Source organism: Chrysemys picta, chromosome 1 (genome assembly GCF_011386835.1).
Source record: "Chrysemys picta bellii isolate R12L10 chromosome 1, ASM1138683v2, whole genome shotgun sequence".
NCBI classification, from domain to species: Eukaryota; Metazoa; Chordata; order Testudines; family Emydidae; genus Chrysemys; species Chrysemys picta.
The window spans coordinates 307,119,344-307,136,393 of record NC_088791.1 but is presented as its reverse complement, the minus strand read 5'-3'; the positions used below and the strand labels follow the sequence as shown (position 1 = coordinate 307,136,393).

Genomic DNA, 17,050 nt, shown 5'->3' with positions numbered 1-17,050 from the left:
ATGGGAAACATCTTATTGAACTTAGTATTAATATGGACTTCATTTTGCCATATTTTTCAGAGATGACATATTTCTCTTCGTACTAAGACGTCTTTATATTTTTAGCCCAATTTTCAGCTAGTATAATATTTATTCAGGGACGATATACAAAAATAATATTGGCATTGAAGTATGAAGCGTAAACTTTAATATTCACATGCCAGTTATGCTTTATTTGTACTTTCAGATTCCACTTCATCCTGTCATAGACAGTTTGGTACATGATGTTATTAACTTGGCTTTCAAGCACTTTAAATATAAAGAAGGGTAAGGCTCTTTCCCACACAAAACACGAAAAGAATTGCTTGCTGAATTGTTTAATAAAATTGTACTAGTTCAAGCAGTGTGCTTTCTCAACCATCTAATTTATTTCTTGCTAGGTACCTTGGTCCTAACACTGGAAATATGCACATTGTTGCAGATCTGTATGCAGAAGTAATAGGTGTGCTAGCACAAGCTAAGTAAGTATACTTAAATACATTGCCTATTGGAAATCAGAGAGATTTTAATTTTATTATTCTGGAAACATGGATATTTTGATATTCTTTATTTTATAGTTTAAAGAAACTGTAAATCATTTCACTTGAGCAGTCTGTTCTCCAAAATGTTCCATCGCATGGGAGCCTATGGAATCACAGAAGGTGCAGACTGGGCTTCTGCATCCAGTCAACCAATTCAAGCTAAATTCAACCAGACTACAACAGCTTTAGTTTTCATCACAGACGCTATCTGTGGAAAGCCTAAAGGGATGGAGGGACCTAATTTGAATGAGTTTTTCTACTATGTGCTATTCTTTCCCTAACTTGGCAAAGCTAAAAATGACCCATACCCAGTCATGGAAACATTTTTTTAAATTTTTACAATTATTGAAGTTTAGAACTAAATTTAAGTGGTGCATTTTTTGGAGATTATATTGATGTCACAAAGATAATTTTGGGACCTGCTGCTATTTTGTCAAAAAATGGTCAAAGTTATTTTTAGGTTGAAATGAACATGAATGAAGCAAAATATTGGTTAGTTTAACAACCTTAAAGTTGCAAGCGGTTTTTTTTCTCCTTTTCCATTCCCTTTTTTAACATATTCTTTTCTTATATTGCTAGTTCTTTTATTTATCTTTTGTTTCTGTCCATTTTTTATATTGTTCTTTGTTAATTTACGCTGTTATTAATTATATTAGAGTCGGGGGGGCTGTTTGTGGAAGCAGGCCACACACTTGTTAGTGTTTGCAAGACTGGGTTTTAAGTCATGACAAGAATAACAGAAAGAAATAATAACTCACAGAGACATTGTGTGGGAGGTTAAAGAAAGTAAGCTCATATCATTGCTGAACACAGTAATAGCGATGTATAAAAGGTTATATAGTTTTGTTTTAAAAAGATACACAGGACTGTTGTGTACCAGTCTCTTGAGGAAGTCAGTTTCTTTCCCCTGTGCCTCCTCATTCTTTCCCCTATCTAATTTCTGTGTTTAGTTTCTTGCCCACCTCTGTCCCTTTCACCTGTTTTCCATCCCTGAGTTTTCCCATCCACAGTTTTTAATTTATGGTTCCAGTTCTGAATTCTGTTTAATAGTAAACAGAGCCATAAGCAGTTACTAGCACAACAATCAAAAAGAAGCATCTATCCTGCTTTTTTTAATTAAAATTGTTACCTCCTATTTTATTCATGGGATAATTGCGAATAGATCAAGATTTTTTGAGATTTTTCAAAATTATTCAATTACATTTTTTAGAAGTTTCATATACTCAATGGCTTGCTACGTGAAGTAACAAAATCCAAAATTAAAACTGAATTGCTTGCTTATGCTAGATCGCATAAGTCTCATGGTATTGTTTCCTATCACTGGTTTCCTAGTGTGAACGCTCACAGAAAGTACATTTTGAAGCTCATTTTGTACAAATATACAAGCCCAGAAGCTTAAAATTTGCTAAGCATCCATACTAGTAAAACTTGATTGCATAAATGTTTAAAGAAAGCAAACAGAAAAGGGGCATGGGCAGTATAAAGTACATTTGTTTAATAATTCAATATAATATTCATAGAAATATTCACCAGTAAGACATTCATCAGGAAATTAAAATTCCGTTAGTTAGTTAGTTAGTTAGTTAGTTATTGAGCCAGGATTCCTGAATGATTACTGAATTACAAGGAAAACAGATGACATGAGAGTACATATGAAATAATTTGGTATCATTGGTGGATAAGTCATTGAACTGAACAAAGTGATCATGTGTAAATAAGAGGTGTTTTTGTGGAAACACAATAAAGCCCTGATCTTGCAGCTTCTTGTGCCTGGGCATACGGCTGCACTTGCATGGAGTCCTATGGAAACCAGTTGGGATCTCCACATTCATAAAAGTTGATCTACAAGAAAAAGTTGCAGAATCATTTTCTCATTTATATAGGTTTCTGACCTGAGTTTCCATAAAATTTTATTAATCTAATCACTATAGGCCTGATCCTGAAAATACCTGCACATACGTTTGTTTTACACATATTAATAGTCCCATTGACTTCTTTGAGACTGCTCATACAACTACTCTCATGACTAAACTACTCATATGAGTATTCACATGATCCAATGTTTGCAGGTCAGGACCTATATTAAGGAGTGTATTTTCAGCCTGATTTGTGCCATTTTAACTGCATTAACATTGGTGGTGTTAATGTGTTTTAAATAATTGTTTAAAAGATTCTACCTACATTATTATCTATATTCATTTTTTTAAATGTTTATTCTGCAGTAGCAAATTGAAATAGATGAAAAAGTATTATGTCTGAACAACAGATTTGAGGGAATTATTATATCATATATCTCTTGTTTACTATGTGAAATCATTCTAAGTTGAATCTCAATAGAAAGTTAGAGTGGATGAGCTACCAACATAGAATTAAAAATTGTAACCTTTATCATAGTAGATTTCTGTTCCATGCCTTTGGATGACAATGAGTAATTGAAATGTTCTTGGGCACAGTACACTGTAAAGTTGCAGTTTCCCAATGTATGTCAAATAATACCACCACCTTCTAAAATATATTAGTATAGTGGTTGCCATTAAAAAAGTCAGCATTTACCATCAGTTACTTACTACCCTGTGGTATCTGAGAAACCACAGTATTTTCTTACACTTGGAATAGAAATTATCTCTGGTACCTAAGATACAATGGTGTTGTAACAACGATCAAGAAAACCTGAAGGCTAGCACAACCTATCTGAATATTTTTATGGTTATCATTTGAACATTTTCCTTTGAAAACTTGACACATGCTTGCAATAAAACTGTTTTTTATCCTGGATTTTCAAAAAAGTATGAAGAATTATTTTATAGTAGAGTTAGCTTATGTATAAAAAGAAGCACGGTGAATTAAAATTAGGAAAGTTCATTAGATGCAGTAATGGGATAGGTCTAAGATCAGGCAATAAGATTTTCTCTCATTCTCCAAGCTTGTGGGAACTGGGAGCGCTATGGAAACAGTACACTCAGCCTTTGGGAGGAAGGGGAGCATTTTGCATTGCTCTCAATCCATCCATCCTGTCGATCTCTCTTTAATGTTTACAGGCACTAAGGGAGTTATGTTCAGCCATCTTTGGCCATAAAGATGTGGCAACTTAATGAAGAGGTTTTGAAGAGGGAACTATTGGGAAAATGGGAATGAGAGAGAGAAGCATCCCAGAGGACAGTGCGCACACACACACATATACCCTAAATAAAAAAAACACACCTAGTAAGATATATTAAAACTCAAATAACTATTAATAATAGAATAAAAGAGATATAATAATATATCTCTTTTATTGTTTCTCTTCTAGGTACCTAACAATACATGTCAAATCTTACTACCAGTCTATTGTTTTGTAACTAACCAGTGTGATTTCATAGATTTCCTGCTGTGAAGAAGAAATTCATGGCAGAATTAAAAGAACTGCGGCATAAAGAGCAAAGCCCCTATGTGGTTCAAAGCATTATCAGTCTAATAATGGGGATGAAATTCTTTCGCATTAAGATGTATCCCGTGGAGGACTTTGAAGCCTCTCTTCAGTTTATGCAGGTAACATTCTTTGATGTAGACTACACTTGGGCTGTCTTAAACAGTTTAATATATACTTGATCATAAGCCGGTTCGTTTATAAGCCGATCTTCCCAAGATGGATAAGTAAAAATGGAAAATTTTTATAACCCATTCATAAGCTGACCCTATAATTCAGGAGTCAGGATAAGCCGCTGGTGGGCCGAAATGGTTTGTTTACCTCCAACGTCCGCAGGCAGGGAGGTAAACCTAAATAAACAAAGTGTCCTGGCGCGCCAGCTGCTTACCCTGCTGGGCTGGGACAGCAACTGGTGGGGAAATTTTTTATGAGGGAGAAGCTGGGAGTCAGGGGAGTAACCCCTGTGACCACCCCCCACATGACCCCACCCCTAGCCCGGGACCCCCGCACTCTCCCCATCCCATTCTTTCCCACCTTATCTGGGGAGGGCCAGGGGAGGATGTCTCTGGCCTGGCTGGAGCTGCTCCGGCAGGCTGGGCAGTGCAGCCACAGCCTGCTCCTGCAGGCCAGACCAGGTGGCGCTGCCGCAGCATGTTCCAGCAGGCTGGGCCGGGCGGCACGGCTGCAGCATGCTCTGGCAGGCCAGGTGGCACAGCCACAGCCTGCTCTTGGGGGTGGGGCTGAGCAGCATGGCTGCAGCCTGCCAGCCCTAGAGCTGCAGCTGCTTCGGAGCCTGGGGGGAGAGCAGCATGGCCAGAAGCGGAGAGACTCCGGCCCCGCCTCGTCCCTTCTGGCTCTGCTGGCTGTGCTGCCTCTCCTTGCTCCCTCTGTTGGGGGGAGGGGCTGTGTCCCACCTCTCCTTCACTATACCCGTTCATAAGCCGACCTCCTTCTCTGGTGCTTCCCTTTTTTACTAAAAAAATTCGGCTTATGAACGAGTATATACGGTATATCATGCTGTAAAAGGCAGGGAAAATCATATTAGAACTTTAAAAAAAAATCCTCATTTTTTGGTCCTTAATGCACAACGGACACTATTCCTAAAAGATTAGCTTACATGTGGGTATCTTTATTCTTTTTCCCTCTGGGCATTTTTTGTGACAGATGGACACATTGGCAGTCGCCATTAATTTTTTAAAAAAATCCTATTAAAAATACATGCTTTTTTACTGGCCTGTGTATGGAGACTAGCTGAGTGAAGATTTCTCAGAGATAAAAATCAATATACCCTATGGTAATGTCCTAAAGTAAATATTTGAAAAATTAATACAAATATATTTTTTGTTTTCTATAAAACCTAAATAGCAACTGCATAAGTTTTATTTCGGCAAAATGCTTTATATCATATTTAGCAACATAGAAACAATCTCTTTTTCCTCTTTTCTTTGGAGCAGCCCACCCACAGTCCATATTGGTTATGTTTCCATGTGTGCAGCCACATTCATGAATACTGACATAATTTCTTATCAGTTACACAGAGGTGTCATGTTGCACAATTTTGTGTGTGTGAAATGTACATTGGTGGTATGAATAAATGGTAATGTTTTCTGATAGTACGGTACTATTGCGGCCCATTCTTGCTCCCTTTGAAGGCAATGGCAAAATTTCCATTTAGTGGAAGCAAGATTCAAATTGAATCTATCTAGATTTTTGTACTGTAGTCATCACCATACTATTTGAGTGCCAAACTCACCATCACACACAGAATATAAATGTATTATAATAGGTGTTAAAAGTATGTATTAAAATCAGCCATACTTGATGTGTTTTATAATTCAGCTTGCACTTTACACATATATTTACAGTATAATAATTATAAACTACAGGCTATATTGAAATTGGTTTACACACCCAGGCAAGGGAGGAAAAGATAGTGAGAACCGTCCTTGTATACGATATAGGCTGTGTGCTAACTAAGGCAGGGAGACTCACTGTCCCAGATACCCTTTTATGTGGCTATGGAAAAAGTGCTAACTGCAGAATTGTCAGGATGGGGTGAATTTATAAAGGGCCTTCACCAACTCATTGGATGTGCTGATGACCTGGCTATTGTAGGAGATAAAAGAAAAACCCTTATAAGGCCTGTATTTTATATGGATGAGAGACCTGGCCTCTTGCTAAAAAGAAAGAAAAGCAACTAACAACCTTCAAAAATAAAGTCTTGATATGAGTTTTGGGGGTATTAAGGGAGAATGATGTATAGAGCAGATCTAATAGGGAACTGTTGGAAGTCTACGAAGAGCCAACTACAGTAACTCCTCTCTTAACATTGTAGTTATGTTCCTGAAAAATGCTACTTTAAGCAAAACGATGTTAAGCTAATCATAGAATCATAGAACATCAGGGTTGGAAGGGACCTCAGGAGGTCATCTAGTCCAACCCCCTGCTCAAAGGAAGACCAATTCCCAACTAAATCTTCCCAGCCAGGGCTTTGTCAAGCCTGACCTTAAAAACCTCTAAGGAAGGAGATTCCACCACCTCCCCAGGTAACCCATTCCAGTGCTTCACCACCCTGCTAGTGAAAAAGTTTTTCCTAATATCCAACCTAAACCTCCCCCACTGCAACTTGAGACCGTTACTCCTTGTTCTGTCATCCGCTACCACTGAGAGCAGTCTAGATCCATCCTCTTTGGATCCCCCTTTCAGGTAGTTGAAAGCAGCTATCAAATCCCCCCTCATTCTTCTCTTCTGCAGACTAAACAATCTCAGTTCCCTCAGCCTCTCCTGGACACAGTACTCTAGATGAGTCCTCACCAATGTTGAATAGAGGGGAATGATCACATCCCTCGATCTGCTGGCAATGCCCCTACTTATACTGCCCAAAATGCCGTTAGACTTCTTGGCAACAAGGGCACATTGTTGACTCATATCCAGCTTCTCGTCCACTGTAACCCCTAGGTCCTTTTCTTTAGAACTGCTGCCTAGCCATTCAGTCCCTAGTCTGTAGCAGTGCATGGGATTCTTCCGTCCTAAGTGCAGGACTCTGCACTTGTCCTTGTTGAACCTCATCAGGTTTCTTTTGGTCCAATCTTCTAATATGTCTAATCCAATTTCCCCGTAAGAATTAATGGAAATGCAGGGGTAGGGGGTGGGTTCCAGGGAATTTTTTTTTCGCCAGACAAAAGACATTATATACATATACAGTATAAGTTATAAATAATTTTAAACAAACAATTTAATACTGTACTCCCCAATGATGATTGTGAAGCTTCGTTGAGGCAGGGGCATAGCGGGGTCAGGACGCGGGGCCTTGCCCTGCTCCACCCACCAGGCATTCCAGCTGGGGAGTGGGGTCGGGGCGTGGGGGCTTGTCCCATTCCGCCCGGCGCTCCAGCCGGGGAGCAGGGTCCGGGGCTTGCCCACTCCCCGGCTGCAATGCCAGGTGGGCGGAGTGGGGTAGCCATCGCATCCCAACCCCGCTCCCCAGCTGGATGCCGGGTGGGCAGAGTGGGGCGAGCCAAACAACCTTATATTGGAACATTGCGTGACCTTAAATGAGTATGTTCTCAAATAGATCAGCAGCCTAATAACGAAACAATGTTAACAGGGACGACTTTAAGTGAGGAGTTACTGTAAATGTAGTGAAATCTCAACAACTTCAGTGGGCAGGGCATGTACTTAGGACAGCAGAAGACGGACCAGCTAAGCCTTTCTTGGAGGGACATCCATATGGTGTCTAACCATCAAAGAAGAAGATGGAGGGATAATGTTGATCAAGACCTGAGAGCTCTTAATGTGAATTATCATCAATGGGGAAAAAATGCTCTTCACAGGAAGGGATGGAGGAAAATTGTGAGGGTGGCCAAGGACCTGTATTGTCTATAGACCCAGGGAGGAAGAAGAGTATCTGTCTGGGCCTTGGGCCAAGATATGCAGGAGTAACTGGAGCTAGGTGCCTGTTTACTCCGTTTCCAGAGCAGTTGAAGAGAGAGGAGTGTGGAATGGGCTCATCCTTGGCTCCTTCCTCTCCACTCACTGACCAATACAGCTATGGGGATGGGGGAAGTAGTTTATTGCGGGTATAGCCCCATAATAAATTACTACCCTCCACAGTGAAGAGCTCCATTCTGAGCCACAATTCATGCCCTCACAATTACTGTGTCCTTGAAACATAATCTAACCCAAAATATTTAGGGCAGGATTGTCCCTTGGTTCACGCACCCACTTGGTGGAGTAAAGAGACAAAAGGGGATTCCATATTCCCTTCTGTGGGCTATGTTCCAGATAGATCTGAATGCAGGGCTGTTACTACTGCTCCCACAGAGAGGCTAGGCAGGGATGGGGATTGTGGGAAGCCTTGCATTTGGCCCCCCAATTAACCAGCCCGCACAAGCTAAAGCAAATGGAGAGTCATGGACAGAGCCACAATTCCCTCCTGATCTGTTGCTGGGACTATGCACTGCCTCATACCTAGGGCAGATTGTGAATGTGGAACCTAAATCTTAATTGACATATAAAATGTTCTTTGCAGTATAAGGGAAAAAAAGCTATCACATATGCTTTTAGCAAACATTGAGATGTTTTTATTCCACCTGATGTGCAATCTTTTTTCTTCTCTTTAATTGTCTGCCAGGAATGTGCACATTATTTCCTTGAAGTGAAGGACAAAGATATCAAGCATGCATTAGCAGGACTGTTCGTTGAAATTCTTGTACCTGTAGCTGCTGTGAGTTTTATTTATTTGCATGATTTTTTCAAGTTAGATACGAAAGTCAATGTATGAAAAACAGTGTTAACATTAAATCTCTTTTCAGGCTGTTAAAAATGAAGTGAATGTCCCCTGTCTGAGGAACTTTGTTGAAAGCCTGTATGACACAACACTTGAGCTTTCTTCTCGAAAGAAGCACTCACTGGTAAGTAATCCTGAGAAGCTGAAGCTAAAATTCTTCATCAGAAGAATCTTGCCTCTCTAGGCAAGATTCTCAAAGGGCTTGCAGAATTGTTGCAAAACCATTTATCTGCATCTGGCTCAATGTACAATTAATTGCTATTTCAAAAGTATATGTTATATCCACATCTATTTTAGTCTGAATCCTCTAGGTGTTTTCAGATCCTGCAATTATGATTATAAAATGGTCAGTACCTGTTGAGTCTGACCATTAGCACAGAGGAAAAACTTAACAGAGAGTGCATTGCCTGTCAAGTGAGAACTAATGGGACATGTGGGAACAGCTCTTTCAAAACGGTTAAGTAATGTTTTGCGGGAACAAACCAATATATAACAGCCTTTTAAAACAACAGTGCCTTTTTACACAGCATGTCGGCTAAGAAGCTCTCTATTTCATATTTTCTTGAGAGATTAACAGTGGCATAACAGTGTATAGTTGAATTGGATTAAATGGAGCACTGAGTCAGGTTGATGCTGGCTGCCTTAAGCATTCTATCTTTCCAGCTGGGTCAGTACACCTCAGCACTGCGGCCTCTGTTAATCCATTTTGAAGTCTTTGGCCTTTTAAGAAAAGAAAGTTATTTTCATTGGTCCTTTCTTATTTATGTACAAGTCAAAAGGACCTCCCTGTCCCCCACTATCTCACTGAGTGTTGGGAAGTGATGCTATCTGATTTCATTGATGGACTCGTACAGACACACTTGTGACTGCTTCTGTCATTACTCCAGCCAGTTCCAGAAGGGAGTCAAAATACTTCTTTCTGGGTGAAATTCTGCCTCCATTGAAGTTAGTGGGAGTTTTGCCATTGGCTTCAATGGAGCCAAGATTTCTCCCTTTAGGCACATGCGTAGCCAACCCTGTTGCGGATGCAGACACACTGATAACACTGTTGAAACTACAGCAAACTAAGGATCCAATTCTTCAGTCCTTATGCTGAGTAGAACTTTCCCAAACAAATAACCTCATTGAAGATAATGGGGCTTCTCACTAGAGTAAATGGTACTCAATTTGAGTAAGGGATAGAGTTGGGGCCTTTCTGTGAGATTTCTCACATACAGATACCACATAATGAAAAGTAATGAAATAGAATAGACTCCTGAGATGATCTATTAGAAAAGCAAACATTGCAAAGAAGAGAATGGTAAGCAGCTAGCAGTGATAGCAGTAGCTGCAGATATTTCCAGGGGAAGGACTATTGGCCTCTTTAAACAAGAATACATGCTACTTTAAATTTTAGGGGGTGAGCTTTTGCTATGAGAATTATGTTTTGGGGATTATTAGTCATTGTTCAGTCAATATCCATTTAACCTATCTTGTCCTGTAGGCAGGGCCATCCCTAGTAGGGTGTGGGACCCAAGACATAGGTGCCAAGTTTCTAATCTGCTGGGGGGTGCTCCCCTCTGGCTCCGCCCAGGCCCCGCCCCCACTCTACCCCTTCCCCCAAGACCCCATCCCCACTCTGCTTCTTCCCACCCCATCTCCACCCGCGGCCTGCCTCTTCCCTGCCTAGTTCCACCCCCTCCCCCAAGTGCGCTGCGCCCTCACTTCCCTCCACTCCCAGCACCTCCTGATGCAGCAAAACATCTGATCCGTGGTAGGTGGTAGGCGCTGAGAGGGAGGAGAGGTACTGATCGGCGGAACCCGCTGATGGGCAGGAGGCGTTGGGGAGAGGGGGAGATTCTAGTAGGGGGGCTCCTCCTCCGCCCCCCCCCCCCACTGGCCTGCCTGCTGCTAGCTGCTCGCCTCCCCGCTTGTCTCCTCACCCCTCCCGCCTCATCTCCCCGCTTGCCTCCTCATGATTTTATAGAAGCGTGGGGGGTCCTGGGACCCGGGGCGGTCACCCCTATTTGCCGTACCCAAGGGACGGCTCTGCCTGCATGGGGCTGTTCATCTGCCAAATACATGATGTTTATCAGTCTGGTGAGGAAGCCTTTTGTGAGGAAGCTTTAATTCTCCTCTGGCTACTACATTTCTGTGTTTTGATGTAGAATGCTAAAAAGTTATATGTATTTGGTTTTATGTGTCAGTGAACTTGGAGTTAAACTAGCTACGGACAATCTGTGCCCTAGGTTGAGAGAAACAGGATTTGGATTTTACAGTGAGGTTTACATTTAGGGGCAAGCCTTAGGCTGAAATTTTAGGGTTAATTTTAAGAGTCTGTTGTGTTTATGGTGCAGAAAGTTGCCTCCTCTTTGGTCATTGTTTTTGAAAGGCCTGACCTGGCTGCATTTAAAGAAGAACTGACCCAGAGGAGGAGCTTGGAACAGCAGGTCACTGTCAAAATCAACATATTTATTCCTGACTTTTAGTCTAATATTTTAGCTTAACAATAGCAATACAAATGTCAAACGCTGGTCAGAACAGATTTGGGAAAAGAACCCCGCACACAGTGTTTGGTTTTCTATCCTTTGTCTTGCCTGTTTTTACAGTCTGCGTAACTACCCTACAAGATTAAACCTCCAGAAGGCTTATGTTTTGACCATCATTTAAACCATGTGCCCCTGCGATCTGACAGTTCTTCAAATAAATAACCATGGATTTTGAGGGGAGTTAGGTCTTCTGTAAACAACAAACAATGGACTATGGGGATTCTAATGCTGAGTATGGCACACACAATAATTCCCCAGCTACTATATTTCTTAGTTAACTGACACAGAAATTAGTCCTATGATGCTGCAAAATTTTGGCCCATCTTTAGGATTTATGAACAGTGCTACACTTAAGCATTTGATTGTTTTTGGTGCAAATGTAACTCTAAATTTGTACAAAGTAATCCATACAAATTCATAACAGCTTTAGAGAAACATTCCTTTTAAATTATGTTATTGAACAATGTGTTTATGTTGGCTGGTGCATATAGCATAACACAGGGGATCTAGGACTCTAAATGTACAATGGTTCTAGTGTTAAATTAGTTTGATGTTTTGTTGACATACAAATAATCCTGTATCATCTTTCTTTCTATTTAGGCTTTGTATCCTTTGGTAACATGCCTGCTTTGTGTCAGTCAGAAGCAATTCTTTTTAAACAGATGGCATATTTTCCTCAACAACTGCCTATCCAATCTCAAAGTTAGTATCTTACTTTCTTTTTTAATACTTTGCTAGCTCACTGTACGTAGCCTGGGTCGTCTTTAGTTTTACGTGATTTAGCTAGATAGGTTGTTCTCAAACTTTTGTAGTGGTGACCCTTTTCACATAGCAAGCCTCTGAATGCGACCCTCCTGATAAATTAAAAGCACTTTTTTTTGTATATTTAACACCATTATAAATGCTGGCGGCAAAATGGGATTTGGGGTGGAGGCTGACAGCTCGAGACCCCCCCATGTAATAACCTCGTGACCCCCTGAGGGATCTCAACTCCCAGTTTGAGAACCCCTGAGCTAGATTATTGATGATAGCAGAATCTATCAGTAATTTTATTTCATAGCAATATTTTTATAATTTAACAATACAGGATTTTGTCAATGAAAACAAATATTCCTATACCTAGTTTGAATTTCTCATATCTTTATTAATGGAGAGTGGCTTGAACCAAACAACCCAAATATTGCATATGCATGTGAGGACAGACTAAATTGTTGGTAAAAGTTGGCCAGGAATGGAATGGAAGAAGAAAATTGCCAAATGTTACCTTTGAACCTTTTACTTCATTCAGTCAGGGGTTCTTAAACTGGAGCACTTGCTGCTGACCTGAGGAAAGCTGGCTGGTCACATGGTACTGATTCTCCTTGTTTCAATCTGAAAGTCTCATTAAAGAAACTAAAACTAAATTAAAACGTTTGTGGTACTACTGTTTCTGTCCACCTAAACAATTGATGTTCTTCCCAAAGACTGATACATGGTTTACTAATTATTATCACAGCCATTTTCATCCAGTCCTTAATGAACTAAGAAATATTAAAAAATTCACCTCATGTGAATGTATGATATGTGCTTCTTTAAAAGATGCTTTTTCTCTGGTGTGCACACCCTGTGATGCTATTTGGTGTACAGTAAAATTAAGATCTTTTGTTGAATAGTGAAGGAAATGTCAGAGATGTGAAACTTACATCATCACTTATTGATTTAAAGAAGGAGAGGAAGGATGGTCTTGTAGTTAGGACTTGTTCCAAAGCCTATTACATTCAGTGAGAGTCTTTCCACTGACTTCAAAGTGCTCTGATCAGGCTTTCAGTCTTTCTCTGCCTCAATACTATTACCTGTAAATACCTTATCTCACAAGCTTTGTGAGGGCAAATTCATTCATATATGTGAAGTGCTCAGATACTATGATTGTGGAGGCTATACTAGAATCTAGGCAGATAGATAAAAGTTAAAGTGTCTACAATAAGCACTCCGACTCTTTTTGAGAATGAACTTTGCTGTTTAATATTTGTGCTGTAGTATGTTTGATCTTAAAACACTTCATTACTGAATGGTAATTCCATATGTACACAAAGTAGTATGTAGAGGTAACTACTGAACAATGAAATTGAGATATGTTGCGTGTTTGGAGGCTTTTTAAGCATTGAGAAGATGTTTCTGCAGTATGCTGAACTGTCCTCTCAATGCGTCTGATGAAGTGGGTATTCACCCACGAAAGCTTATGCTCCAATATGTCTGTTAGTCTATAAGGTGCCACAGGACTCTTTGTCGCTTTTTACAGATCCTGACTAATACAGCTATCCCTCTGATACTTGTCCTCTCAATAGGTTGCCAGAATCCATGGTTTGTCCAGCAAAAAAGACTATTGATGCAGTTTGCTGAATTGGGACAAGAATTTACGTTATGTAACTGTAAACATTTCCTAACAAGTGAGGAATGTAATCTATGGGGTAGTTTCCAAAAGGAAGTGGCAGTCCTATTATTTTGGATCATTTTAAAGTTGCACTGGACAAAGTGATAATTCCTTATTAAATATTCTCTATCTTCCTTCGGTTGGACAAGGGAGGTTAGACAAGGTGACCTAAAAGATCTTTTCCATATCTAGTTTCTGTTGTTTTATGAATATTTCATGTACTGTTTTGCTGACTGAGCTTCCTGGTTTTTTAACTAATTGTAGTATTGCTTTGGTGTCAAATGGTAGTTTTGAAATGGAATAGTTAATAATCAAATGAAAAATAATTTGTCATTTAAGTGTTAATTCGATACAGATACAGATTTTTATATTCGATTGTATATTAATTTTAGTTTTTAAAAAGTGATGTGGCTCAACAGCACTGCCATTAATTTTTGTGACTTGCTTTTATAGAATTTATGAAATTCGGCTGCAGTTATTTAGTTCAGTGCGTTTAAATCATTCTGACATTTGTAAATGTTTTAAATGTCTTTATTTAGTGACTGTGGCTTGAGTAATGTTAAAATTAAATATGTTGTTTATGCTAATACATGACGCTCTTGCATCTGAAGAAGTGAGGTTCTTACCCACGAAAGCTTATGCTCCCAATACTTCTGTTAGTCTTAAAGGTGCCACAGGACCCTCTGTTGCTCTACATTAGCAAAGCTTTCCTTTCATGCTCACTTATACTGCACGGTAACTTGAAAAGCTGCTTGGTCAAAGTTCAGGCACATAAATCATCAGAAGAGGGAGGGAGTCAGGTGGGGAAATGAAAGCATTTCTGTGTTCTAAACAGTAAGATAGGGTAGCGTTTAGAAAGTTTTCGGAAGGCTTTACTTTATACCACAGGGTTAGCCAACCTATGGCACACGTGCCAAAGGCGGCACGCGAGCTGATTTTCAGTGGCACTCACACTGCCCGGGTCCTGGCCACCGGTCCGGGGGGTTCTGCATTTTAATTTAATTTTAAATGAATCTTCTTAAACATTTTAAAAACCTTGTTTACTTTACATACAACAATAGTTTAGTTATAGACTTATAGAAAGAGACCTTCTAAAAAAGTTAAAATGTATGACTGGCACACGAAACCTTAAATTAGAGTGAATAAATGAGGACTCAGCACACCACTTCTGAAAGGTTGCCGACCCCTGTTATACCACCTTAAACTTCTCTAAGCTAATCAATTTTTGGATGGTTAGCAAGCATTCCAGAAACAAAGGTTTTTATGTGGGTTTTTTTTGTGGGGCCTTTTAAAAACCTAATACATAGGCATAGTTTGGGAGGACATGGTGGGGCATTGCTCCCCAAACTGCAAGCCCCATCAGGCGTGGAATTTGCTTCTCCCCTCCCCCTCCCACCCACTTAGCCCTGTTAGCCTGGCTGGAGTAACTTCCTGAACTACGCCTGTGACCTCATATGATGGATATTATTATTTGCTTTGCGTAGATATGAACCTGTGATGTACTTTACAGTATTACAGATTTATCCCAACCTGCCAGAATAAAACCTCATCTGCTCCTTGGCAAAACTCCCATTGACTTCTATATGGCCAAGACATCACCCTGGGAGAAATAGATACAGTATATGATTGTCAGGAAACTTGGACACTTTCAGGCCAGAGGGGCAAAAGTTCCAGAGTCAAGGGCCATTACTGAGAATACCCTGTCCCAGGCTAGGGACTATTAAGTAAACTCAGCATCCCAGCTGATCTCATCAGCTAAGGCAGAATGAAGTTAAAGCTGAAAAGAAGAGACGAAGCAATGGAACTGCCCATGAATAAATCCCAGATGACCACTGCAAACATTTGGATGTATTAGGGCAAAATTATAGAGGAATCTCAGAGTAATACAAATTCTGCCCTTATATTAAAAGGCAATCAAGTGGGCCAGCTGTACATGTCACTGTAATTGCAGGGCAGAATCTCTCAGGGTATGCCAAAACCGTGCACCAACAGGTGGCCCATGCTGCTGCTCTAAAAGAAGCAACATGTTTCTCTGGTTAGCATGTGCCGCTAGCGGGGGTTGGGGTGGACAGATTCCATAGCTGGCATATCACGACACCTCTGGAATGTGGTGCATCAACTAATGCAGTTACAGGTCTCCTCATAGCCATCGGTGGAGTGCGAGTTAGAGATACTTGGTCTTATGGCCAGCAGCTCTGCACTGCTCAGTAGCACAAAACAAACAGTAAGTTGCTCTAAGGACATAGGTGAGAGATTCCCCTGATGGATCATTATCTGGAAGTAGAGTAAATCCAGCGTAGCCAGCTGTATGTTTTTATTCTCTCCTCCTCCCCTCTGGCACAGAAGGAACTGTAGGACAAACTGCAAGTATTAAGGGTCTACATGCTTAACTTTGAGAATGGTGAATAGTACAACAGAGGTCAATAAAACTTACTCATTTGCCTACGTGTTTTGCTGGATCAAGGCCAAAATTATGTTAGATGCTGAAAAGTGACTAAGGCCTGGTCTACACTGCGGGGTGTGGGGGAGATTGATCTAAGTTACGCAACTTCAGCTACATGAATAACGTAGCTGAAGTCAACATACTTAGATCTACTTACCGCGGTGTCTTCACTGTGGTAAGTTAACAGCTGACGCTCTCCCATCAACTCTGCCTGTGTCTCTCGCCCTGGTGGAGTACCGGAGTCGACGGGAGAGCACTCAGCAGTCAATTTATCGCATCTAGACTAGATGCAATAAACCGACCCCCGCTGGATCGATCACTGCCCGTCAATCCGGCGGGTAATGTAGACAAGCCCTTAGTCACCTTCTTCCTCCCTTTTTCTGTCCAAACATAGCCTGGCCAGGCCCAGGGACCTGGCCCTCCCCTGGTGGAAGCACAACCCTGTTTCTTTCCAATTCTGTTATTTAAGAAAGTCATTCCTAGGAGCTCCACCAAAACTGTCTCACAGCTGGGAGGCTGTTCAATATTACTGAAGACAGCTATTCAGATTATGGATGTAGAGGAGCTGTTTTATTTTAAAATGTGATTTGCTAATGATAATATAAAGTGTAGATGCCTGTATCTCTACACTTTTAATCTGCAAGTAACCCAATACAAAAATAATTTGCTTTGTGTCTTCTGTAATATATTTGAAAACATGTTACCATTTATAACCTGATATAGAATTTAGTAATGACTTTAAATTAAATTTATGGTGAATAATTTTCAGTATAAAATTTTATTCAAACTAGGGCTGTCAAGTGATTAAAAAAATTGATCACACAATTAATCACATGATTAATTGCACGATTAATTGCACTGTTAAATAATAATAGAATACCATTTATTTAAATATTTTTGGATGTTTTCTACAT

General features: G+C 40.3%; 2 protein-coding genes across 16 annotated transcripts in view; one reads left to right on the top strand and one right to left on the bottom strand.

The window, feature by feature from the left end:
* The window catches only part of N4BP2L2 (NEDD4 binding protein 2 like 2), a 667,270-nt gene that overhangs the window by 222,906 nt on the left and 427,314 nt on the right, over positions 1-17,050 (bottom strand). The window lies entirely within an intron of this gene.
* The window catches only part of FRY (FRY microtubule binding protein), a 402,818-nt gene that overhangs the window by 214,928 nt on the left and 170,840 nt on the right, over positions 1-17,050 (top strand). For 10 of the 11 annotated variants that reach the window (XM_065594453.1, XM_065594448.1, XM_065594426.1 and 7 more), the window contains 6 exons: positions 227-306; positions 420-500; positions 3,920-4,088; positions 8,600-8,692; positions 8,781-8,879; positions 11,884-11,985. In XM_065594453.1, the coding sequence (XP_065450525.1) occupies positions 227-306; positions 420-500; positions 3,920-4,088; positions 8,600-8,692; positions 8,781-8,879; positions 11,884-11,985 (624 nt within the window). Of the gene's footprint in view, positions 1-226; positions 307-419; positions 501-3,906; positions 4,089-8,599; positions 8,693-8,780; positions 8,880-11,883; positions 11,986-17,050 lie in introns of those variants that run through there. The other variant, XM_065594463.1, reaches the window with a different exon arrangement.